General features: G+C 32.9%; 1 protein-coding gene across 1 annotated transcript; it reads left to right on the forward strand.

The window, feature by feature from the left end:
* ube2e2 (ubiquitin-conjugating enzyme E2E 2) lies at nucleotides 1-25,898 on the forward strand. Its single transcript, XM_042741748.1, has 6 exons — nucleotides 1-182; nucleotides 3,356-3,538; nucleotides 7,731-7,781; nucleotides 20,704-20,836; nucleotides 23,074-23,221; nucleotides 25,093-25,898. The coding sequence occupies exons 2-6, from the start codon at nucleotides 3,363-3,365 to the stop codon at nucleotides 25,188-25,190; spliced, it is 606 nt and encodes a 201-aa protein (XP_042597682.1). The 5' UTR covers nucleotides 1-182; nucleotides 3,356-3,362; the 3' UTR covers nucleotides 25,191-25,898.
* Nucleotides 25,899-27,524: the final 1,626 nt, after the last annotated feature.

The following is a 27,524-nucleotide window of genomic DNA, read 5'->3' on the forward strand; positions in this document are numbered from 1 at the left end:
CACGGCCGAGGCGGGAGCGCGCGTAGAGGCGGTCCGGCTGCTTCAGTTTCTGTAATCGCTTTTTTTCTGCTACCTTCAGTTAAATAGCGACGAGACGAGAACGAGCGGACGGCCCGACTCCGACTACACGGTATCATCCAGGAAAAGCGAACCGGGACTCCACATCGAGGGCCGCTCGCCAGGTAAATACCCTCGCGCGAAAAGTCGCTAAATGTCCCGCGAAAGTGCTTGTTTTTGCCCCTCGGTGTGCGGGGATGTGCGGGACCAGCCTTCTCCTTTGTGCCGAGCCAGTCGCTCATCGTGGTCATCAGGGGCGAATCGTCGCGTGGTTTTCCCCGCGTTGGGATAATATCGCGGCGGGAGCTCGATGGGGCTCGACGGACGCGTTTGATCCGCGTATTTTGTGCGGGATCGCGAAGCGCTCGCGGCCTCCCGCATAAATAGACGCTCCTCTATAGCGCGCGCGCAGCTGCAGCAGCGGCACGGGTTCTGCGTCTGCAGCGCAGTCTGACAGCCAGGTGCTTCAGTGATTTCCTACAGTGCCCTTCACGTTGTAGTATACACTAGATATACACTGCCAGTCAGCACCTCTGTGTGCTTCAAACGGAGAAAACCCTTGATCTTGTGGTGACACCGGTTTGGGGTCTTCTGTTGAGTGCATTTTAATTATTTTGAGCTAAAAATATAGGCTAAGGTTACATTTGTGGACCTAAAATGATATCCTTATTACTCATTACACTCCCCAGATAATCACTATACGACAATAGTGCCTTTAAAGTGAATGTGTACTTTGGGATTCAAATATTCCCTAAAAAGGTGCATAATTTGGTACCTTAATGCGTGCAGAATTTGTGCTGTAGAAGAATTATGGATAATATGGTTAAAAAAGTTAATTTTGTGGACCTAAAATAGTACTTTGTGTACTATTGTGTTACCGGTTTGCGTTACGGGATTGTTTATTTACAGCGAATATGTAAAAATACACCCCTGAAGAGGTATTCTCTATCCTATGTATACTGTATAAATGTATAAAATATATATACACACACACGTTTTGTTTATACACACACGTTTTGTTTTGTGTACATATTTGTATTTGTGTGTGTGTGTGTAATTTAAACTTTTAAAATGTAAAATTTTAAGCTTTTAAAAAAAAAAAAAAAAAAAAAAGAGAGGAAAACAAATAGGAATGAGATCTGTACAACAAGGTTTTAATGGTATGTGGGTCATTCCACAAAAAATAATCGTTCTTATTCTACTTTACAGTGTGTATATTAAAGGGCTGAACTGCTTTTCTTGCACAACGGTCAAGTTTGTGTGGGCCGCGAGAGGTTTAGCCTTTTAATTTCAGTCCAGATCTTAAGCATTAAGATACATTACCTCTGAACGAGGGACTAAAGGTCGCTAAACAGAACCCGAGACTCACACACTGATGTGATTTATCAGTGACTGGAATGAAGCGTGCTCTATTTGAAGGGAAATAACTCCAGCAGGACCGTAAACTGACAGTATTGTGTCTAAAAAAACCGAAGCGCACCGACTGCATTCGGACTCGGAGCCATTAACTCACTGGCATGGCTGCATGTGCGCTGCAGTTTAAATGTTTTATGACTCATTTCCCACATTATCACAAAACGAATTGACCCGTAAAATCCACTCTCTGAAGTGTTAATACCTTCCTGTTGGTGTGTCTGTGATCATTTACGACTTGGATCTGAAAAGGGGTGACCTAATGCAGACTTCGTCCCGTGAACAGAACACCCAGACTCGGGTTAACTTTAAAGCAAGGTCTCTGTTCTCAGTATGCATTGGTGCTCTCTCAACATCATGCATCTTTTATCTTGGTTTAAATGCTGAGCTGAGAGCACCAGTTCCATAGGTATTTATTAGCTAGACTCATGTGGCTTTTAAAGCCTGTGATCAGAGGGTTCTCCTCACCGCCGCATCTCCTGATAACATCAGAAAGAATTTCTGCTCGTCGTTTGAGAAGAGCAGCAGCACCCTCGCAGATCAGATAAACATCTAAATCATGATTTGACGGTGATCAAACGTCTGGGAGAAAATTCTAGAGTATTATTTCATTTCAGTCTGCTTCCTGTGACCATACAGGAAATGCCTGCTTGAAATTCCTCCTGAATGAAAAGTGGGGCAACATTTATGATGACCGCCTTAATCTTGCATCGACAAGGATGCAAGTCCGCATATAATGCTTCAACTTCATAATTAGACGTTCAAAATGAAAATCCACTGAGAAAAAACATGATTTAATCCTTTGGGAATTGTGTAAAGTGGCTGATGCATATCAGAATGAACATGACAGCTGCATAGAAATGCTTTATATTATTGTTATTGCAATAATATGTGCAATGAGACCAGAGATGTGCATTAAAGTAAATGGGGTCAATTTTTATTACTTGTTGACTTTTATCCATAAAACAAAAAACTTAAATCTAAATCTTTTACACCGATAACAAATCGGATCATTCTTTTTAAGCAATTCCGGGATTTTGGGGATTATAGGTTATATATCATATGCATATAGAAATTATAATTAAATGAGGTTATGCATAGTGATACTAGGTGTTATACGCTCCATATATGTTATTTTTGGAGGAAAGTTTATGCACATAAGCATGGGTTTATAAGTTTGTGTATTTATGCAAAATCTTTCTTTTCTTTTTCTTTCAGATTAAATCTAGGCAAACTTTAATATAAGACACCCCAGAAGTATGCATTAAAAAAGTGAATTCATCCTACACACACAGAAGGCAGATTTTGCATGTGCACAAAATGTCACTTATAAAACCATGCAAATGTACATGCATTCCCACGTCTTCCCCCAAAATTTCCATATAAAACCATTACTGGTTTAACAAATGCAAAATCAGATTTTTTGCATACACATACCTTTTAGGTTGCAATCTAACCTAAGCAAAGTTTTATACGTGAGGCCCCAGAAATGTTCTTTGTGAATCGTTTGTGAAACTACTATTGCATAAATGGTTGCACTGAAATGAACGTGACATGTTTTATACAGAAATTTGTTGTTTTTGTTCATACTTTAGGAAATTTATTTTTGTGAGATTGTTTTGAGAAATAAAAGCTGTTGTATGCAACCCTAGAAATGCTGTTTATTAATTACAGCTCAATGTTCAGACCTAAAATTAGCATTGTAGAGTAAAAAACCTCTTGTTAAAATTTAATCAAATTCCTCTGCCTTGTATTCAAGTTAGAAATCACTGTTTTATTCGTCTTGATTCAGCGCAGCTGGAATTAAGACAACTATTGACTTCATACCCCAGTGACTTCATCAGTCTGCTAATGTAATTGTGTGTGAATCCTGTTGTTTTTCCAGGGCCAAGATGTCTAGTGAGGTGCAGAGACCAGATGATAGCCCCAGCACAAGCGGAGGGAGTTCAGATATCGAGCAGCGGGAGACGGCACCTCCGCAGCAGGAGCGGGATCTGGTTGCACCCAAGAAGAAGGAGACCAAGATCTCCAGTAAAACCGCGGCCAAACTCTCCACCAGTGCCAAGAGGTAACGCTCTGGCTGTTTGCTTTTTAACAAATCAGCTTTATTGGTGCACAAATTGGTGTTTTGGATGTTATTGGAAATTTATTGACTTGTGTCTTGTTGGTGCTGCTTTACAGCAGAATTTTTTCTTTGATGAAGTTTGCATTGCTTCTGTTATTTTACTGAAGCTTCTTTGAAACATTCTGTATTGTGTAAAGCGCTTCTGAATTAAACTGACTTGATTTGAATTAAGATTGACCCAGCAGCACCAAAATTGTTTTTCAAACACAAATAAGCAACCGAAATTAATACTAAACTATATCTAAAGTTATTAACGTGCACCAGTATTAAATGTTTTCTGGTTTTGTTCCTTTTTTCCATTAAACCGTTGTTGTTGTTGTTGTTGTTGTTATTTAATATAAAAGCATCTTCTAAATGACTAAATGTAAATGTAATGTAAATCACTTGTTGTATTGCTCATCTGCAAGTCACTTTGGATAAAAGCATCTGCCAAATAAATAAATGTAATTTAATATAATTTATAAATAAATGTATCTTGACTTGACATGAAGTAGTGAACCAACAGCAGCAAAATTGTTTATCATATAAACAAATTAAAATTAAACACTGAAGGTCCAACAACATCTACATTACTAAGATGAACTTATATTAAATTAGTTTGGTTTTGTTCATGGTTTTGTCCCTCTTTTGTCTGCAAAATCATAAATGTAAATGTCACACAACCTGTCAATCTTGGCATTGCTATAATTTGGATAATTTCTATCAAGTGATGGATGAATTTGTGCCAGAATACCTGCGGATTTTATTCAATGCCATGGCTTTTGTTAGTTGTTTTTCTTCTTTTTTAATAGTTGACAAGTTTATGTATTTCACTAGCCTAACTTTGCATGATTGTATGGTTAGTTTTCCCTGTTAGAAAAGAAAAATATTATTGAATTGTGCTGGTTTAAGTTCTCTTAGGAAGTTCTATTAATCTGCAAACAGTCAACCCTGAAATCTTTTTAGACTGTTCATCCAAAGCAAACTGATATAGGTTTTTAAAAATCTCTTTTATACTATTTCAGCTTGTTACAGGGAATCTGGCATGGCGTTAAAGTACGAACCAACCAAACCTGTTAGAAAAGACCCACAGCCCATCAGTCGAGATGCACTGGTCTGTGTTATAAGAAAATCTCCTTTACAGACGTGTAAAAACCTCTCAGTGTCAAAGCTTTCAGCTTGCAAACTAAATAACATGTTTGGATGCTTTTACACCGGAGGGATCTGTGCAGTCGCTCTGAAGGATGAATGAACGCTACATTTGTTTGCAGATGATTGGAGCACGCTAAAGTTTGCTTCACTGCATTTCTGTTGTTCTCTACACGCTGTTTCACATTCACTCTGTGAACGGGCCTCGCTGGCAACGCTGTAGACTCTCTGAAGGCCTGACTGCAGTAAGATGGCATTATGCAATCAGTTGAGCAAAGCTTTGCCTGGGACTTTTTATATCCGTGACTGCAGCATCCTGTTCTGTCTGCTTTCGAGTGCATATCAAGATCCAAACTAGGGATGTTCATTTCGGTTAATTTTCCTAAATGACAACTGTTACTTGTTATTTGAACATTAACCGTTAACTGATAATATTAGAATAATAAATTTAGTATTAAATAAAAATTAATTATTATTAAAATAATTTTTGCGCTATCACTATGCGGGTTTTGAAATCGCTTTTGAATGCGCGCTCGCTGATCACTTTCGATTTCAAGTTCACATATACTTAAAAAAAAATACTTAAAAGATAACTTTTAAAACATTTAAACTGATAGTATTAATAAGTTAAACGGTTAATATGAACATCCCTAAATAGGCCGATCTAGGCTGAGGATGGTTTTGTCTGTGCTTGATGTTACACAGTTCGAGAACCCTCAGGGTTTAGACGTCAACATCAAAAGTGTTTGTTCATGAAAGAAATCTGCGCTGATGTTTTGGGCCTCCAAATGAAAACAATTAGATTGTGCGTTTTTACTAGCAACAGGAATCGACTCAGACTCGGCTAAATGATTGTGGTTTGTTTGTTAAAGGAATAGTAAACCCAAAAATGAGAATTATTCACTTACCCTCATGTCTTTCCAAATCCAAACCCACATGCTGTTGTTTTTTCTGTGAAAAAGGGAGTCTTTGTGCAATTATGGATGCTAACGTTTGTTAATTCTTTGTAAGAAATAATGAACAATGTTAAAAACAGTTAAAATCTTCAGATTATGCAATAAATTCAGATTTGATCCAGAACATACAAATAAATTGTATACTATACGATTGTTATTATTTATATAAAAACATTAAAAAAATGTTTTATAGTTTATATTACAATATATAATTTGTATATGCAACAATAATATTAATAATAATAATAATAATATTTAAGAAAATTATATAATTTAAATAATTTGTATACATTATATAATTTTTATTTAACTAATAATGCTAATAATAAATAATGAGAAATATTATTATTATTATTATGAAAGAAAAATTATTTGTTCTTTTGTAATATATATATATATATATATATATATATATATATATATAGATATATATAATATATATAATAGCGATATATACTATCATATATATATATATATATGATATTATTTATTATTATTATTTTTACTAATATTATTTAAAATCGTATCTTTATTCCTGAGCCTAATTTTAAACAGTAGGTGTACTACAGTTACATATTGATATTAATGCATGAACAGCAATTACTTTTATGTCATAAATCAATTTGGTGTCATAAATCAGTTTATCTTCTGAACAGCTCACTCTTACTGTTGCTTTTCAGTGATATAGTGTGGCTTAAACAGCCACAAATAGCGACCCACTACTCAAGGTTGATGTTTTGATGATGTATGGTTTCCTGTTGTAGCTGACTGTCGAAGGAAACGTGCGTTTAAATAACAGGCCTGATGGTCGCAGTTACTGCGTGTGTGAGTCACTTTTCTTGGAAATGAAAAACCGCTTGAATTCACACGCCTTCGCTCGCTTTGACCTCTGAGATAACAACAGGTATCGCCCGCAGAAGATGCCACGGACGTTCAGACTTGAAGTGACGGATAAGTGTATGTTTTAAAAATGGTGAAATCTATTAGATCACCTACTCGCTGAAAAGCTACATTTAAATGTGTTTTACAGAAAATCGCAATGCTCAATTTGACAGCTATGAATAAGAAGCATAACTGGTTTATCCTGTTTGATGTGAGGCATTTTTTTAAAATCTATTTCATATACATTACAATGACTTTTTTTTTTTTTAAGAGTCTTTATGCAATTATAGATACTAATGATTGTTAATTCTGAGGAAGAATGAACAATTATAAAAACAACTGTTTGTTGCGTTCCAATTATGCAATAAATTCAGATTACAAATAATTTATTTGCGAATAAATTGCATGCATGTTACAAAACATTTTATAAACAATTCATTTATATTATTATTATTATTGAATAATATTAAATTATTATAGAATCCAATTGTTTTGTTTATAATAAGTATTAATATTATTGTTGTTGTTATTATTGATGCTTTTTCTAATAATAATTTTATTTAATAATAACAAATAATAGTCATCATTTGTAAGTTGCTTAAACAATTCAGCTAAATGTAGATTATTATAACAAAATGCTTACATTTTATTATATTATTATTATTATTATTATTATTATTATTATTGAATAATATTAAATTAGTATAGAATGCAATTGTTGTTATTGTTTATAATAATAATAATTATTATTATTATTATTATTATTATTATTATTGTTATTATTGATGCTTTATTTATAATAATAATTTTATTTAATTATAAATAATCATCATCATCATCATTTGTAAGTTGCTTAAGAGTCTGCTAAATAAATGTAAATTATTATAATAAAATGCTTACATTTATTATATTTTATTATTGTATGTGTGTGTATAATATAATAAATATATATATATATACACACACACACACACACACACACACACACAACAATAATAATAATAAAATTGTATGTATGTGAATGTAATTGTCACTCACATAAATAACCAACTTGAGTGTGTACAGAATAAAATTTAAGCATTCAACCATATTTAGCATCTGCATGTACATGGCCTTTTAAATGAACGATCCCTGCTGAATTAATAAATAAATGCTTTCTTGTGTTGCAGGATTCAGAAGGAGCTTGCAGAAATCACACTTGACCCTCCACCGAACTGCAGGTAAGCGTCTGCTGTTTGTAAACGTGCTGCTCTTTGTGCTGGCCTCCGCCGGGGAGAGAGAGATAATGGGCGAGAGAGGATAATGGTTATTGTGTGTTGATGAGGCTGTCAGGCGGGCGAGTGAGAAGAGAGCCAACACATGTGCTGCTGCGGGATGAGTGGCTCCCCGGGGGCCTCCGAGGAAAACCAGACCTTAATAAAGCACATAACTGGAACTGACATTGTCACTGATTGCCCTCATGTTTGTATCAGGAGAATAATTACCCACTAGCCCTTGCGTTTAGATGCATTTCAGAGCGATCCTGAGTGTCACGTGAGAGAGATGGGATACTATGTTTGTATATCGTGGATCTATTGGTGTTTGTGGGTGAATTCCAGGGCAATGGCTAATATCTAGCAAGCTAGATACAGTTTAATGAAAAAATAAAATTTTAATTAAATCAGACAAGATGGACTGATTCATATAATAACTTGATTTAATAATAATTGTTGTTGTTTATTTGTTTAATAATAGAAATACTGTTTTTTAATGTTTTGTATTATTTATTATATTTTATTTTATTTTATTTTATTTATTTTTTTAAACATTTGTCTGCATTCCTGATCCCATATTCTAAAAAGGTTTACTACAATAATATAATGACATGTATACATCCACAGGCAGTTATGATTTGTTTGGTGTCATAAATTAATTTAACTTTCTTTAATAATTATTATTATTGGTGTTATTTAATAATTGATTAATATTTATGTTTTAGTTGTAATAAGCATTATTTTATTATTTTTATTCATTTATTTTTTTAATCTTTTTATGTATTTTGTTTATTATTTTAATAATAAAAAATAATTTTAATATTTTTAAAACATCTGTATTCCCAACCCCTTTTATAAACTGATTATTATTATTATTATTATTATTATATAGCATTTATACATCCACAGGCAGTTGTTTCTTAAGTTATGTGACGTGTCATAAATGAATTTATTTTCTGAACAACTTCTACTTATTGTATTAATATTTACTCAAAAATTGTTAAAAGAAAATGCACACTATCCATAGCCAGCTGTAGATTTCTATACCAGTTTTATCATCTGTGGTCTGTAATAGCACATCATTCATGAGTGGATCACAAACGGTGTAAGTTTCACTCCGAAGTGCCACTGTATCTATTTAGACTATCCAACAATATCCACGTCTTCAAGATAATATCAGTTCTTTCAGAATAAATCAAAGTCTATAACTGGAGATCACTGATAAAGCTGTCATATTCGGCGTTATCACATTCATAGCTTGGAGCAAACATGCTGAAATCTTCACTTTTAGGAATTATCGTGACAGTGAGGGATGTTCTTACGGATCATATCTTATATCGTGGTTCTCTCTCTAACTTTATTCATACCTGCGAAATGTGTCCCTTCTGCCAGACAAATGAAGCACCAGATGCCAATGTAATAATAAATCATGTTTACTTTGTAAGCTGTTGGCGAGATGCAAGCGAGAATTGAGCGGTGCTGTTGTGAGAGTGCTTTCCATTCAACTCTTCCCGTATCAATAAGAGCGTCTCCAAATTGATATTGAGTTGATCCTGGCTGCAAAAGAAAGCTGTAGGTGTTCTTTGGATATTTGTGCACAGGTTTTGAGTTGAACTGATGGTAGTAGGATTTTGTCAGCAAAGAGAACAACAGGCGCAGATCTAGACTGGAATAAATACTGTAACACATGTGACAGTAGAAATGGGCTAAATATTGCCTTATACGATGATTTGTTTGAATGCTCAATTCTGATTGGCTCAGTCTGGCAGGTATGCATTAAAACCAGGTAGTTTCAAGTCAGTTTAATCACCGTTACATATTAATGCACTTTAATTGAAGCGCACACACACACACAACCAGAAAAAAAGAAAGGAGAAAGATATATATATAGTATGATTTTATCACTTTACCAAATGATTTGAGTTATTTCAAGGGTCCTTACAGCCTAAAACGGCAAAAGAACCAAAACCTACAACTGCACTGGCCAAACAAATATAGTAAGCAATAGGATAAGAACAGACAGATCATTTCCATGTTTCCCTTTTGAGGGGTTGCTAGAGGATGCAGTGTCTCGTTCCCTACTCAGGGAACCATAGGTACATATGTAACCTGAGACGTTCCCTTTCAAGGGAACCTCGAACTGCGCCTCTAGGGGTCACTAGAGGATGCAGTGTCTCGTTCCCTACTCATGGAAACATGGTTACATATGTAACCTGAGACGTTCCCTTTCAAGAGAACTTCGAACTGCGTCCTCTAGGGGTCGCTAGAGGATGCAGTGTCTCGTTCCCTACTCAGGGAACCATGGTTACATACGTAAGCTCAGACGTTTTGCCACAAATAACGTTTTATTATGTACGGAAAGCACGCAGACTCTATCTCTCCTAGGCCTGTCATTATTGTCATTTTAAAGACCATTTTATGCCACTGAATATATAATCATAATGTAACGGCATAATAATGCAAGAATGCCTACTCACTTCCAAATGACAACAAACTTTTAATTTTTAAGAATATTTAGATCATGGAAATTAAGTATCAAAATATTAGATACCTTAAACCTGAATAAATAGTAAATAAACATTTTCTAACAAAAAGTGCAAAGTAACAAGTATAAAAAAAAGAAAAATGCAAAAAGAACTTGTATGGAGATTTTTTCCATCTACAGATTTTTCCCTGACCTTCTCTTCTCTGTAAATTAAGGGTGCACACTATTGCTGGAAAACACAATCACTACTTAGCAGTCAGACATTATGTACGAGAAGCTACAAAAGACACAGGCGCAAGTGGAATGTACAAAACATGGTGACGTTATTTTTTTAAGCCAATATAATGGGTGATATATTGCATCATCAAAAATTATTGCGGTAATGTACATATGTTACGCGATAAGTCGATATATTGATTATGGCAACAGGCCTAAAAAATTATCTCCCTCACAGACGCACATAGAGTTTGCACAGTTTGACGTTTTGGAAATAGCAACAGAGACGTTTTTAATATACAGTAAGAATTTATTTTAAAGGATTATTTATTAATTTGTTTTAACTCATACCATAAGATTTGGTTCGTACCACCCACACCTGCATGATCTCTATCTGAAGGGCTGCAGTTTGTGACATTCTCTGTGAGATGCTTGCATCAGCAGCTGATAGGAATGTCAGCTCTCGTTCCCCGCAATACTGCTGGCTGTTGATTAGCTTTACGGTCCTGGGGGAAAATCCACGAGTCATTTTTCACCTCCTGACCATTAGCTGCAGCAGGGAGGATATGCATATTCATGAGGGGGAAATGATCTTGATCGTGTGTGTCGAAGGCCTCCATCTTAGACCTGAGATAAAAGCTGATACACACAATTCAAATCAGAGAGAGAGAGATGTTCATGTTGTTTCTCCTAATGGCCAGACAAGGCATGATGGGTGGGTTTTTTTTTTTCAAATAGACACTCTTGGCCCTCACTGGTTTCATTTTCTCCATTTAATTCTATTCAATCTAATGCTGTTATTTATCACACTCCTGAACCATTTTGCGATACAAATTACCTTTTAACAGGGTTCCCACGGGTCCTTGAAATCCTTGAAAATGTGTGAATCTGAAAAAAAAATGTCAAGGCCCTGGAAAGTTTTTGAAAATAAACATACATACATACAGGTCTTTGAAAGTGCTTGAATTTATTTTGTTTGTTTTCTGGAAAAAACTCAATTTTATTCCCTCTGGTCCACTAATGTGTTATTTTGGCAACACTTCGTGGCCTATGCATGCTAGCTTACTTGATTTACGTTAGTTACGTGCATTTATGTGTTACGTTAAGTGTTACTTTGTGTTGTACGTTGCCATGACATTCACACGTAATAATAATAATAAATAATAATAATTTGTCTTGCTAAGACTAATTTCATAGTTAACATTGTAAAAATATTTGTACTTTTTTTTTACTTTTTTTCATATTTTAATATAAATAATAATATTAGTTCACTATTACAATAACATTACTTTACTATTACTATTACTATTACTATTACTATTACATTACTATTACTATTACTATTACTATTACTACTACTACTACTGTTACTGTTATAAAATATTCCAAATAAATAAATATATTATTATTATTATTATTATTATTACTATTACTACTACTACTACTACTGTTACTGTTATAAAATATTCCAAATAAATAAATATAATATTATTATTATTATTATTATTATTATTAATAATAACAATACATTTATTTATTCATAATATTTAATTATGATCATATTTATTATTATTATTATTATTATTATTATTATTATTATTAATATTAATTCCTTATTTTTCTCTTTGCAAGTAAAATTTATGTTGATTTGATTATTAGCTGTTGTGGACCTTAGTTGAAAGACTATAAAAGGGGTAAAATAATAAAAGCTATATGTCAAAAACATTTGAAAAGTAATGAAATGGTAAAATGTTTCCAAGACAATTTTAGTCAGACCCTCATGTAACACACACAAAAAGAAAAAAAACATTGAAATGTGTTTGTTTCGATAAAAATCAGCCTACAACATAAAGGTGCCTGTAGTTGAAGAAAGATGCAGCTATGAATGAGTTATGAAGTGTTTTCAGACAGCTGCACCCATGTCGGCAGGCCCTGATTTTTTGCCTGGTGTGGAAAGACTGTTGTTTGATCTGGAGTCGTTTTCAATACTTGAGTCTTGAAGGAAGGAAACGTTTGGCATGTCCTGCTGCGCTGCTCGCTGGGATCATGTTTTAACACGCGACCAAACAGGAAGGAGGGATCTGGCTCTGTGATCGTCAGTGCACGACACTTAAAATATCACATTAGCTACCTGTTTATTTAAGTGTTATCCAAACGCTGTGTGTTCTGGATGTGTTTGCAGAGCCGTGGCGCAGGTGTTTATTTAACCAACTATCATCATGCATTAAAGCTCAAGTGTGTCTTTTTTTTTTACGTTAAAACACTTTCTCCTGTCCTAGGTTTATATGCAAATAAAGTCAATTATTTAAAATCTTAATGAAATCTTAATTATTTGCTAATAACAAAATTAGCATGTGAAACTCCAAGAAGGTTGTTGTTGTGCCAAGTTTACTGTCCTGCTCCGGTTTAAGCATTAATCTAAAGAAAGCTGATGATTGATTCATTAAATGATTGTCTTTTTGTGTATCAGTTGTTTTCATTTATTCATTCAATCATCATAAATATTTGTTTACTAATTCATTTATTGTATTCCTTCATTTGTATTGTATTTTAATAATTTATTTATTCATGATATTTACATGTTTGTTCATTTATTTCTTTATCATTATTAATCATTTATTAATGTTTATTTTTATGTATCATTAATATTTTGTTTATTCCTTTTCTTTACTTATCCTTCATTTTTATTTCTTCATACAGTTTAATTTAATTGTAATATTTATTTATTTATTATTTATGAGTGAAATTTGCAGTGTTGTTGTGCTAGGTTTACTGTCTCTCTCAGGTTTAAAGCATTCACCTCAAAAAAGGTATTTTTCACGTGTCAAAGCAGAAGGATAATGAATTCGCTTTACTTTCGTGATGTAAGTGTCCCTTATAAATATCAGAGCTGCAGATGGTAGCATATTCTTACATTTAAAGCATTTTAATTCTCCCTGAATTAGAGGCAGTTTGCTCCGTGGCTTTGTGCGTTTTATGCTTCTGAAGTGGTATCACTCATGCACAGTGTGCAAAGCCTGTTTATTATTATTATAATTATCCTTGATGCATTATTCATGGACAGCCGAAGGCGAGCATACGAGCCGACTGTTCGGCCGCCTTCAGGGGGATTTGATGTCGATATGTAGCATAACTCTTAAATTCCCCAAGTTTAATATTGACCCCCTGGCAGTTTTAATAGATTTGCGTGGAAATCAGATTACATGAACAATCGAAGCGCTAAAAGGGGTCTATTATGGTACTTTTGTGCAACAGAATTCGGCAGCCAGGCAGAATAACACTTTGAACTGACATGGAAAATTCTATTGTGTCATGTTGTAATAGGATATTCACTTGGGCCCTGATCGAGCAAATATTTCCCTCTTAAGCGCTTGTTTCGGAACTAATTGCTTGCGTATTTGAGCAGGAGATGAGCTATTGGACGGTGTCATTAAAAGAAGCCGTATCATCAGAGAAAGCACCGACAGACTCGACTCGGCTGCAGCAGCCGTAATTGCTAGCAGGGTATTTCACGGTCAGAGGAAGAGAAGATTGCTTCATTAAGTTCCTGTTCTGATAACCACCGCAGCACTGCATAATAGACCGTATTAACTGAATGAATACACAATTACAGAAGAGTACTTCGCAGAAATGCTGAACTTGGGCAGATAATGTCTCTTTGGATAGAGATGCTGATTATATAAACAATTTAAAGCAAATGTTCGTTGATAAAAAGAAAATGCAATCATTTACTTAGTCTCGTGTTGCTTCAAACCAGCATGACTTGCTCTCTTCTGTTAAAGAAAGCAAAGCCTGTGTTTAAGAAAATAGATCTAAAATATGAAGAGAAATTAAACATCTATTGATCCTGATATGGCAAAGTAAATAAAGTAAAATAAATCAATCAATACAGTAAAATCAAGAACTGATATATATCAAATAAATAAAGTAAAATAAGTCAATAAATCAATCAAGTAAAATAAATCACATAAAATATCAAAGTTAAATAAATCAATAAATGAATCATACAATCAATAGTTAAATAAATCAAATGAATTAAGTAAAATAAATCAATTAATAAAATAAAATAAACCAATCAATACAGTAAAGTCAAGTAATATAAATCAAATAAAGTAAAAGTAAAATAAGTCCTAAAATATCTATCAATAAAGTTAAATAAATCAATAAATGAATCAAGTAAAATTAATAAATAAATCAGTCAAGTAAAATAAATCAATATGTAAAGTAAAATAAATCAATAAATAGTATACAGTAAAATAAATCAATTAATAAAGTAAAATAAACCAATCAATACAGTAAAGTCAAGTAATATAAATCAAATAAAGAAAAAGTAAACGAGTAAAATAAGTCATAAAATATCAATCAATAAAGTTAAATCAATAAATGAATCAAGTAAAATTAATAAATAAATCGGTCAATTAAAATAAATCAATATGTAAAGTAAAATAAATCAATAAATAGTATACAGTAAAATCAATAAATCAATATGTAAAGTGAAATAAATCAATAAATAGTATACAATAAAATAAATCAATATGTAAAGTGAAAAAAATCAATAAATAGTATACAGTAAAATCAATAAATCAATATGTAAATTGAAAAAAAATCAATAAATAGTATTCAGTAAAATCAACAAATCAGTATGTAAAGTGAAATAAATCAATAAATAGACAATCAATCAATCATTCAATAAATAAAATAAATATGAATGAATGTCAAATTTGGCCAGATCAGATAACAGAAACTTTGACCTGCTTTGAAAAGCAGCTGAATATGAAGTTACCCAGGTTAAATAATTTGTATTGTAAACACTGGCTGATATCTTGCAGGAAAAATCTTGCATTTGTAGTTTATAAGATGCCGTTTTAACACTCAGAACAACATATATTTGTGTTTGAATTTTCCTTTTATAGGATACTAACTGATAAAAAACAAGAATGGAAAAACTACAAAAGTAGCATTTTTTTGATGCCAAACATTATTGGTTTTTATGTCTTGTGCCGCTCAAACCATATTGTGCCATATTACTGAGATTAGAGAATTACAGCGGTGGATTTTCAATAAAAAAAAAAAAAAAAAAACTAAAATTTGATCTGTTCCTCGCACAAAGTTGTAAAATGGATCCAGAAATCTTGAAATCTAAACAGATCACTGATGTTTTTGAGTCCCAGTCCCCATTTACTTTGATTATATGGGTGACTATATTCCTCAAACCTTTTGTTTTCCTACAGGTTTGCAGTGATATGAGAGTGAGTAAATGAAATCATTTTTACGATCTCTCAGGTGTGCTCTAAACTGCATTGTCCATCTTCATCGACTTACGTTAACGAGGGTCGTGTTTAATAATGTTTTCATCTACTACTGTACATTCGTCATTGATTAAACATGTCAGAGCTGTTACGTTAAAATCTGCTCGTTTTATAGTTGATTATGTCTGTGCCTGCAGCTTGTTTAATTCCGCTCTGACCTTCTGGCTGAATGTGTGTTTGCTAATTAGTTTTGCACATTGACAGATCGCGCAACCTTGCCTGTAGCCCACGCATTAATAATCACACATTGTTTCACATTGCATTTTCTTTTTGCAGTAATCAGATGCTCAGTAAGGCAGGGGTACAAAAGCAAATAGAGAACAACAGTCACAAACTATTTAACTTTAGGATATTGAGTTTTTTTTTCCAACCTTGTAGCGATACGTTTTCTACGTTTATTTTCACTTTGGTTTTCAAGAGGCTTTAGACTAATTTCCATTTGGACATCATTAAATCATGTTTCTGTGTCTTAGCTGACTGTAATCTTTTTCAAAAAGCACAATGGCTATCTCGGAGTTTTTTCTGTCATTTAAAAGGAAATCATCTTGATTTGTATATATAGAAATGCTTCTATGAATATTTTGAGTTTGGAATCGTTAAAACATTGAAAAACTGATTCACAGAATTCAATCAATTTAGTCTACTGACTCTTCAGGTATAGTTCACTCCGAAATTGTCATCATTTGCTGTTGTTGGGACCCTGCTGAGTTGCAAAATATCTTATTTTCTTCTTATTTGGCAGAAGAGGGTCATACAGGTTTGGAATGAGGGCGTGTAAATGATGACAGGATTTGCATTTTTGGCTGAACTCTTCCCTTAATGGGCGAATAATAAGCAGATTAAAGTCATTGTGATAAAACCATCTCAAATACATGGCCACAGCGCAGAGCTCCTGTACTTGTTGAGTGTGTTTCACGTTCTTCAGATGGTTCTTTGAGTCTTGTAACTGAGTAACACTAGACCATTTGCTGTGAGCCGGAACATTAAACTTTGAAGAACTTTTAATGGAGTGCTTGTACAGTTAGTCACGAGGAGACGCGAGCTGCGGCTGCAGGAATAAGTTAGTTGTAGTCTGGTGTTGTTCTCTCTCTGTGTGGGGGATGAGCGTTTGTTTGGGAAAAGAGCAGCGATGGTCTGTTGGCTCGAGCGGATGTGAGATCTCGGCAGAGTCGTTTTGGCAGTGGATGCGGTTGGCACGGTAACAGAGTCGCTTGTCAGCGATGGCAGTTCTGTTGTTTGTCAGGTGTGATTCTGAGATGGTCTGCGCAAGAATGAGCGCTCATCTACTGTTGCCCCGAGCGCTTAGATTTTTTTAAACACATTATTTTAAAATACTATTTCAATTCAATTATAACACTTTAAAATAAATACTTTAAATATTTATACTTTATATATTTATTGACGTATTGTATACTTTAAAAACTTATACAAGTATGTTTCTTTAATATTTCTTACCACTTTCTATCTAAAATATACTCTAAATATTTTTTGATTGATTTATTTCAACATGCATATTTTTTATATGCATTCACTATACATATATTTATCAACTATTGTTCTTTGCTGGCAAAAAAAATATTTAAAATAATTTTAAATCTTTAAAATAATTAAAAAAATATATAATTTAAATATGCTTTCATTTCTTTTTTTTTCTTTATTTATTTATTCGATCATTTATTATGTTTCAACATTTAGTTTTTAATATACATTGATTCAATATACAAATATTAATTAATATATATATATATATATATATATATATATATATATATATATATATATATCTATATATATATATATATATATAAATAATATATATATGTGTTTTTTTTTTTTTTTTTTTTTTTTTTGGCTGCAGATATCAAAAATGTTGAGCACTGAGATGCTGGTTACTTAAAAAAAAAAAAAAAAAAAAAACATTGAGCATCTGAACTTTTAAAAACACCATGAGCGATGTGTTATGCTTTTATATTGTTAATGATTATATTAAATGAAACTGCATTTCCCACAAGGCCAGCTGGACTCTTTAAAGCTCTGCAGTCATTAAACATCATCTGCTATTACTGTCTCTGTGAGTCGACCATTACTCATTTGCATTTCTGAGTTCAGCAAATAGTTAATTTTGTTAGTCATCTTTACTTTTAATATATTGCTATTCATGCAGCAGGGTTTGTATCACATGTAAGTGTAAGTGCAGTGCATGTCTTTGTTTTGTTTTTCCAGATAAGCGCTAGGATTCAAGGATTTGAAGTGGAGTTCTGAACCAGTGTGGTTTTTCGTTGTTGTTGTTGTTTTCCTCCCAAGTCTAATGAGTTTGAATAGGAAGCTGAAAGCTCAATAACAAGGTCGGTTAACTGCGCTGTTTAAACTCCTTCACCGTGGCCGGCGGTGGTGATGGTGGAGGGGGTTGGTTGTTGCGGGGCAACCGTCATCATTGGCATGCACCCAGAGATCTTTGCCCATCGGATCCAAACAGAGGTTTTGCCGTCAGTTAATTGTCATGACACTGAAAGCAAATGGGCATTTACAGAAAATGACCCGCTAACTAGAAGAATCACAAACCACAGTTTGAAGCATGCTTCAGTATGTGTCACTCAGACTTATTAGTGCGTTCTTATTGTTCATAGGTTAGTGATTTGAACAAACCCTTAAACCAAAGTATGTCTCACATCTCTCATATCTTTTTGTCTCATATTTATATAAGCGATATCGCACGAGCTGCTAGAGCAATATCACACAAGTGACACTTTTGTCCTGATTTGCAGATTTATTAAAAAAAAATTATAATAAAAAACATTAAAGGGTTAACATTAAACTCCACTCCAAAATGAACATTTTGTCATCAATTACTCACCCCCATGTCGTTCAAAACCTCATCTTACAGACGTTTCCTTCCCAGATAATTTTTCACATTGTAATTAAAGGGCATAAGGATATTCATGAATGTACATGCATTCACTTTTGCCATCCGTTTCTGAACACAAATGAATAAGCATTATGAGAAAAAGAGCCGTGGGACAGACTAGCATCCACGACACAAGTACCTATCAAGTGTGTCTGCTGCTGTTTACCAGACCCCAGATCTAAGGCTTGTTTATTATTATGGGCTGGATCTGCTCCCAGTCTGTTTGTTTGGCACGGATACAGCAGTCGAACGGGTCGTAAATCTTCAATATGACACGTATCACGAGGGAATCCTGCAGATGTGGCAGCCCTTTGACAAACGAGCTCCAAGATGTGCTCTAAAGTCCTGTTTTTCTTTCTTCACCAGCTTTGTCTCAGCCGTCAGCATTGTTTCGGCAGATCTGAGAGTGAATTTACACTTCTTTTATATATTAATAATGTCACAGTCAGACTACTGTATGTCACAGTCTAGTGTTTTAAGAAAACGAGAAATTGTTTATTAGATTTTTAAGTGTTTCTTAGTGATCTTTATCACACTAAAATGGCATATTTAAAGTATCTAGATTATCTTTAAAAGGGTCATTCATCATTTTTTTAGGCACTATGAAATCAGTTTTATTTTTTCACAAATTTATTTTTTTCCATTTGAATTTCTCTGCATTTCATTTTTTCTGTTATAATTTTTCTAGACTCTGCTTTAATGCTTAAATTAAATGTTATTAAGCAAAAAGCATACGTACACAATTTAACAGCAATTTATTAAAAGTTTAACAAAAATTACATTAAGGCCCTATAAAAAAAATTATCTCACATGTATTTATTTATTTTTTAATTCTGTTTTCTCCAATAATTTTTTGGATTCCATTTTAATAGTTTCATTAAACTTTAATCAAAAGCATCTCTAAATAATTGATTTTATTAAATTATACTATTTATTTATTTTGTGTATTTATGTTTTTGCTTTTGTTTTTTCTTTTCAGAAATACTGTGTTGTGTATTTGAATTTTGCTGGTAAATATTTTTTTTTTTTTTTGCAAATATTAAGTTAAAATAATGTTGTAATAATACTTGTATTATTAGTAGTAGCAGTAAGTAATATATCTCTGTCATAGTTTCTTTAATTTAAACCAAAGTTTTATTTTGATGGTTTACTGTGAAGTCCTTTAGGTTCCTGTTTGTGTATTTGACGATAGTTTTACTCAGAAGAAATTAGGGCTGTGCAATTAATCGAATTCGATTGCTGTGCGCATCTCGTCAGTAAAGACGGTCCCATGATTAATACTAAATCAGCATCACCTGCTTTCAGATGGAGCGGCTTTCACTACACAGAGCCGTATTTCACTGACAATTAGGCAAAATCGCCCTCATAATTGCAGATGAATCGCATTCGATTTCGAATGCGATTAATTGCACAGCCCTAGAAGAAATGGTAAACTGCTCATGAAGTGACTCTCAGAGCAGTTCTAGAGATTATGTTCATGTACTCTTATATTGAGGCAGAAGAGGCTAAAAAAACTGAATAGTAAACAAAACTGCACATTTGCGCCATACAGAGACATGCACAACATGCAGGATTCATATTTAAATAGTATTTTGTACAGCTTAATATTCACAGACACTAGTCCATATTGCATTTAGTTTTAAATGTACTGACCTACTTTTGATTGATTCATCAAAAATTTGCCAAATTCCATGACATTCCGCATTATACAGTAAATTCCATTTTCATGACTGGATTCCGCATAATGCATTGTATCTTGAGGTAGTTGTTGGCAATATCTAAGTCTACTAGCTTCCAAAGATGGTCAGCGGAGAGAGAGACCATCTGGTTTTCAGTGATTGGTCTACTTCAGCATGAGGCCAGTGCTGATGTGTCTGCAGTGTCTTGTTCCGTCTTGGTGTTTGACTCATGAATCAATGATGATTTATCTGACGGTTTAACTTCTCAGATCTCTTCTCTTTGTTCCTCTAACAGCGCTGGTCCCAAAGGAGACAACATCTATGAATGGAGGTCAACTATTTTAGGACCACCGGGCTCTGTGTATGAAGGAGGGGTCTTTTTCCTTGATATTGCATTTACACCCGACTACCCATTTAAACCACCCAAGGTAAGAGCAAAGAAATATCTGTGGCATATGAGTATAGAGGATGAATGATATGGTTTTCAGTGACAGCTAAAGAGCAGGGCTGAAGATACCTGATGCCAAATGCACACTTTCTGAGAAAGATAGATAGATGGATAGATAGATGGATAGATGGATAGATGGATAGATAGATGGATAGATAGATCGATGGATGGATGGATGGATATACTGTATGTGTGTGTGTATATATTTTATTGTATATATATATATTGTATATATAATGTATATATATATATATATATATATATATATATATATAATATATATATATATATATATATATATATATATATATATATATATATATATATATACATATATATATATATATATATATATATATATATATATATATACACACATATACATATATATATATATATATATATATATATACACACACACATATATATATATATATATATATATATATATATATATATATATATATATATATATATATATATATATATATATATATATATATATATATATATACACATATCTGTCAGCAGACTAATGCATCTGCAACTCTTTCTGCAAGGTACATTTATGGCAGTAAGTGGTCTCGGATGAATAAGTCACTGACTTGTTTCATTTGATTTAAGCAAAGTCCTAATCCCAGCTGAAGACCTCTGGTGTGACTTTAAATGCAGACCTTGAGCCAAAAACTCATCACCACTCACCAGTGACTTGTACATATGAGTATAGTTATTTTAGACACTTGCAAAACTGTTGCGACAGAGATGGAAATACAAGTTTTAAATACATGCACTATGTTTCCAGCTTTATCATCCACAGATTCGGAAGTGCCTTTTTCTAAAGAAGGGGGTGTCTCAATATTGTCTCTTGTTGTTTGATGTTTTTTTTTTTTTTTTGTATTTGTTTTATCTTATTATGTTTCTGTATGATATCATGGGTAACTCTCTGAAAATTATTGTTAAAAGTGTAATTGATGCTTAAAAATGAAAATAATTATTATAAACTGCAGCATTTATTACAACTTAGAGCAGTTCAATTTACATTTCTACTTCCTTCTTCAAATAACTATTGCTACTTCAGTTCAGACTGGGAAAGTGAATTGGAATTTAAAACCTCAATTCTGTTTAACGGTGAACTTTATTTTTTCTGTCATTGCCTTAAGGGCCATTTTATTCTGTCTCTGTCCTCCCAGGCCCCCTCAGCAGCCCGTGTGTCTCTGTCATTGTCCTTTAACACCCCTTCCAGTCTGTCTCTGCACCCCATGTAAAGCAGGATGTTCGTTTAGAAATGTCCCGTACGCGTTTGTTCCCTGGGCTCTTGTGGGTTTGTAGGTAGACACAGGATAGAGGAAGTCATTCTGGTGGAAATTAAACTGTCATGAATCTCAAGGCAAGGAATGTCAAGGTCCATTAAAGGTTTGCCCTGAAAGCCTCGGGCGCTTGCACAGATGTCTCGCACACACACCGAACATGCTGAGGCTTTTTTTAGTTTAGTTCCTAGTTCATACTTTCCTGTGTTTAAGATACTTAAATCTGGCAGTGGCATAACAGCTGATACAGGTGCGGGAATTCATGCTGTTGTTCATTTAATTAAAAAAAGAATTTGTTCAAACTTGCAATTTGCATGCCATAGCTACTCATCTCGCAGGCCAGTTTATTTGAAGTTGTGAAGGATATCGTATAGTAATCACTCCTGATTTGGCTCTTTAAATGGCTAAAAATGTATTTGACTACTGTACATCGCACATCTAGATATTTGGCTGATTTTGATGCTCTTCTCCATCATTTGATGAATTATGCATCTGTTTTCAATAAATTTCTGTTTATTTAAAGCAAAAAAAAAGAAAGAAAAAGAATAAATAAAATAATTGTACAATATCTGTACCACAGAAAATGAATATTGTTTGTGTTATTAGCAGTAGTTAGAGTTATTGAGGTACTATAATAGCTTTTATTCATATTTGTTTATTTTTAGATTTTTGTTTTTATTGTCTAAATGTTTATATAGTTTTAGTTGCTTTAGTACTTTGCCTTTAATCTAATGTTGTCTTGGTAACTGGCTGAAATAAAAAGGTTTTTATACTAATGTGTATTCATTTCAGTTTTAGTTTATTATAGTAGAATTTTTTCATGTATAGCATGCATGCTGTAATATATGGTGCACTGATGTTGCTACACTTCAATCCTATCAGCCTTCCACTGAATGTCTTGTTCTTTCAGGTAACGTTTCGTACGAGGATCTATCACTGTAACATCAACAGTCAGGGTGTGATCTGTCTGGACATCCTGAAGGACAACTGGAGTCCTGCCCTCACCATCTCGAAGGTGCTGCTGTCCATCTGCTCTCTCCTCACAGACTGTAACCCAGGTAAGACATGATTTGAAGCATCATTCATGTCTGTAGCACAAACGGCGCGGGACGAGTTGCATGCTAAATTTCATATTTAACGTGGGGTTAAGGCTGTACGAATAAATGAAACGAAACTGAATCAAGTTATGGCTTAGTGTAAATTGCAAAGGCTGCCATTTAATTAAATATATGCACAGTGTGTTTTTAAACCAGCTGCTGTCAAGCTCCCTGCAGTTTTCTGCCAAAATTAAAGCTTGATGACTTAATGTTTCAAAATGAAGACAGCCATACATATTAGTACTGCAATTTTACAGTTGTACTATAAAATAATATATCAATAAAATATTATAATTATTATTTATTTTATAGAAAAAATCACAATATTTTATGTAATAGTCTTAGTTTTATTATTGTATTATTATACTACTACTACATGTAATATTAAACAAAATGAAAATATTACATAACACAAAATATTGTAATTTTACTATAAAATAAAAATTAGAAAAATGTATAATAATAATGTATTATTGATGTAATTATGTAGTAATAATAATATTTTATTACAAATATTTTCCCTTCTAAATAAGTGTTTATTTTTATTTATTATTATTATTGTATTATACTACTACTACATATTTACATTTACATTTAGTCATTTAGCAGACACTTTTATCCTAAGCGAATTACAAATGAAGACAATGGAAGCAATCAAAATCAACAAAAGAGCAATGATATACAAGTGCTATAACAAGTCTCATTTAGCTTAACACAGTACACATAGCAAGGGCTTTTAAATAATATAATAAATAAAAAGAAAACAGATAGAATAGAAAAAGAATAGAGCAAGCTAGTGTTATTGCTTGAAGATAATATTAATATTATCGAACATATAATATTAAACAAAATGAAAAATATTACATAACACAAAATATTGTAATTTTACTATAAAATAAAAAATAAATATTTAAAAAACATAATGATGATAATAATGATAATAATAATAATAATGTATTGATGTAATGTATTATTGATGTGATTATGTAATAATATTTTATTACAAATATTTTCCCTACTAAATAAGCGTTATTACAAAATTTAAAAAATGAATATTTGCGGTATTAATAAACTAATAATAATAGCAATATAAAAATATTATATTTTTGTTATATTATGAAATTAGACAGTTTATGATTATATAATATTATTAGTAATAATAATAATAATTATTATTATTAAAGGGATACTCCACCCCAAAATTAAAGTTTTATCATTAATCACTTACCCCCATGGCGTTCCAAACCAGTAAAACCTCAACACAAACTCACAAAAAAACTTAAAAAAAAATAAAAGAAAAAAGGTCAAGCAAATAACTGTCCCATAGACTGCCAAATAAATAACAGTGTCAAGGTCCAGGAAAGATATGAAAAGCATCGTCAGAATACTCCATCTGACATCAGTGATTCAACCGTAACGTTATGAAGCGATGAGAATACTTTTTGTACACGAAGTAATTACATACTTTTCTGGACCTTGACACTGTTATTTATTTGGCAGTCTATGGGACAGTCACAAGCCTCCCGGTTTTCATCCAAAATATCTTAAATTGTGTTCCGAAGACGAACAAAGCTTTTACGGGCTTGGAACGACGTGGGGGTAAGTGACTAATGACAAAACTTTCATTTTGGGTTTTGGAGAATCCCTTTAATATTTATAGGAGTTTTTTTTAAAAACAGAAAAACGCATTTTCCTCAAATAGTGCAGCTGTAGTTCGGTGTGTGTTCAAATCATTAACCGTAAGTTTGCGCAGTAGTTTAGCCCCTAAGTGTCAGATGAAATGTTTTGTATTCGGTCGATTATCATGCTGATGACGTCTCTTGTGTCCGTAGCGGATCCTCTGGTCGGGAGCATCGCCACACAGTACTTGACCAACAGAACAGAACATGACAGAATAGCTAAACAGTGGACGAAGAGATACGCCACATAAAGCGTCCCGTACAGTATCGCCCCCCTCCCCTCCTCGACACAAACACACACTATATCCCCCTCAGCCCTGCTGTGCCTCTACCTCTCCCCGTCTGCTGAAAGCACACTCACCAAGTGCAACAATAGATCTGGCCCCTCTTCCTTCCAACTTCCTGTAGACCTTTCTGTGAAGAACCTGTCCTTTGTTCCTCGTTGACTTGAAAGCTTCTTTTTATACAAAGAGTAGATTGGGACTTTATTTTCCAATTATCTGAATGTTTGAATTACCTTAGGAGAAAAGGAATACTATTGTTATTATTGTTATTATTATTATTGTCCTTCAACTTAATGTATGTATATCCTTTCTTTTTAAGTGGCATCAGGAACAAATGCAGCTTATGAACTCCTTTGTTTTTCTCATCGCTGTATAGTGTATCTCTTTCTTTTCTCCCGTCTCTCTCTCCTTTTGTTAGAAGTCCGTAAGATTTCCATGCATGTAACCGGATGACCAGTCGCATCCTTTCAACTCCAAACTCGGCCCTCTTGTTTTGTTTGTATGTATTTTTTAAAAGTCATGGCAGCCACTTGACGGATGGCTTGCTTGTGAATTAAAAAAAAAAAAAAAAAAAAAATGTGTACATATTGCTACATGCCACCTCTGGCCAGAATGGACTGTTGTGCACTTGCTTCATGAAAAACACCATAAATAAACACTGTGGCTGAATTGTCATTTCTTGTATGTAACGTTGTGTGTTCAGTGCATGTGTTCTTCTCTCTAGTGTCACGCATGACTTCCTGTGCATCTGTTACAAGCGCTTTAATCATCAGTCGCACTAAACTGCAAAATGTTTATTCTTTAATAAAAATTAGGACATATTTGACATGTTTATCAAAGACAGCCTTGTCAGCAGATGCACAGGAAGTCATGCTTGAAAAGATTTTGACTAAAATAGGAAATACTGTGTAAAATAACTTTTAAAGTCAGCAATTCTACTGTATTTGCTGTCTTGAATTTGTATTATAATTCATATATCCAGCATTATCTGCCCTGCTCTGCTGATATCAGCATCAGCCAAACCCCATATTGGTTAAGAACTAATCATTATTTTTATGATTTTGTTTGAATGTATGCTGCATGCTGGTTTACCTCTATATGTCGCAAATGCAGGGATAAAAAACAGCTAGCGTCATCTCTTACACTTCAACTTGTTTTATCTAATAAATGTGTCATGCAAGAGTTCTGGTTATATATTGTTAAAATATTAAAATATTCTGGCAGACGTCTTTAAGTTATCAGATCCAGTTCTGCAACCACTAAACAACGGCGCTCTACATGTTCTAATATTTGCACCAGTTCAAATCATGTTTTATTTATTTTTATGTGGATCTATGCAGATTTTTGATTGTCTATTGTCATGTGTTTCACTAAGTTTGCACATTTTTGAGTAAACATATTTGGACATTCGCAAAGCAGAAAACATGCAGAAGTTTCTTCTATTATTCATATTTTGATTGTAATTGTTGTTGTTAACAGTAAAATATTGCCTTAGTAATATTTCTTATTTTTTATTTTGTAAAAATATTATTATTTGTAATTAAATGTTGTTTTTTATTAAAAAATTTGACAAGACATAATAGAAAGTATCAGAACAGATGACAAAACCAATAAAAACGGACAGATAGAAAGAAAAAAACAGTGATAATAATAGTTGGTAAAATAACACTATTATAATAATAATAGTAGTAGTAATATTTGTTTGTAATATATACAAATATAATATAGACACATTTGTTATGACATAGCTTAGAAATATTTCCAGTGGATTTGGTAAATGCAAAAAAAAAAAAAAAAAAAAAAATATATATATATATATATATATATATATATATATATATATATATATAAAGTTGATTATTAAATATTAGTGAGGATGATGATAGACAGGAGATACATTTCATCACTTTAATATGTATATAAAGTTCAAAAATTATTCATTGTTGTCATTGTTGATACCACTGCTGTTCTCCAAAAAAATAAATTATTACTAATTAATCGTAACATATTTAATAATAATAACAATACTAATAAATTGCAATGATAGCAGTAATTGCAATAATGGTGTTATGGTAAAGAGGGAAAAGAAAAAAGCTAAATAAATACACACCAGTGGTACTTTAAATGGTGAAGAATGTAGAGATTACAGAAGGCTGGTTTAGATCATTCTTAGAGTTACACACCAATATATAAAAATAAAGAACAAGTAGAAATAATATCAAAGAAAAAGAAAGGAAAAAATAGCAATTTTTCATTATAGACATTTGTGATTTCTTGTTCTCCTCTTTTGTACATAATGCA

This window comes from Cyprinus carpio, chromosome B16, assembly GCF_018340385.1.
Source record: "Cyprinus carpio isolate SPL01 chromosome B16, ASM1834038v1, whole genome shotgun sequence".
NCBI lineage: Eukaryota > Metazoa > Chordata > Actinopteri > Cypriniformes > Cyprinidae > Cyprinus > Cyprinus carpio.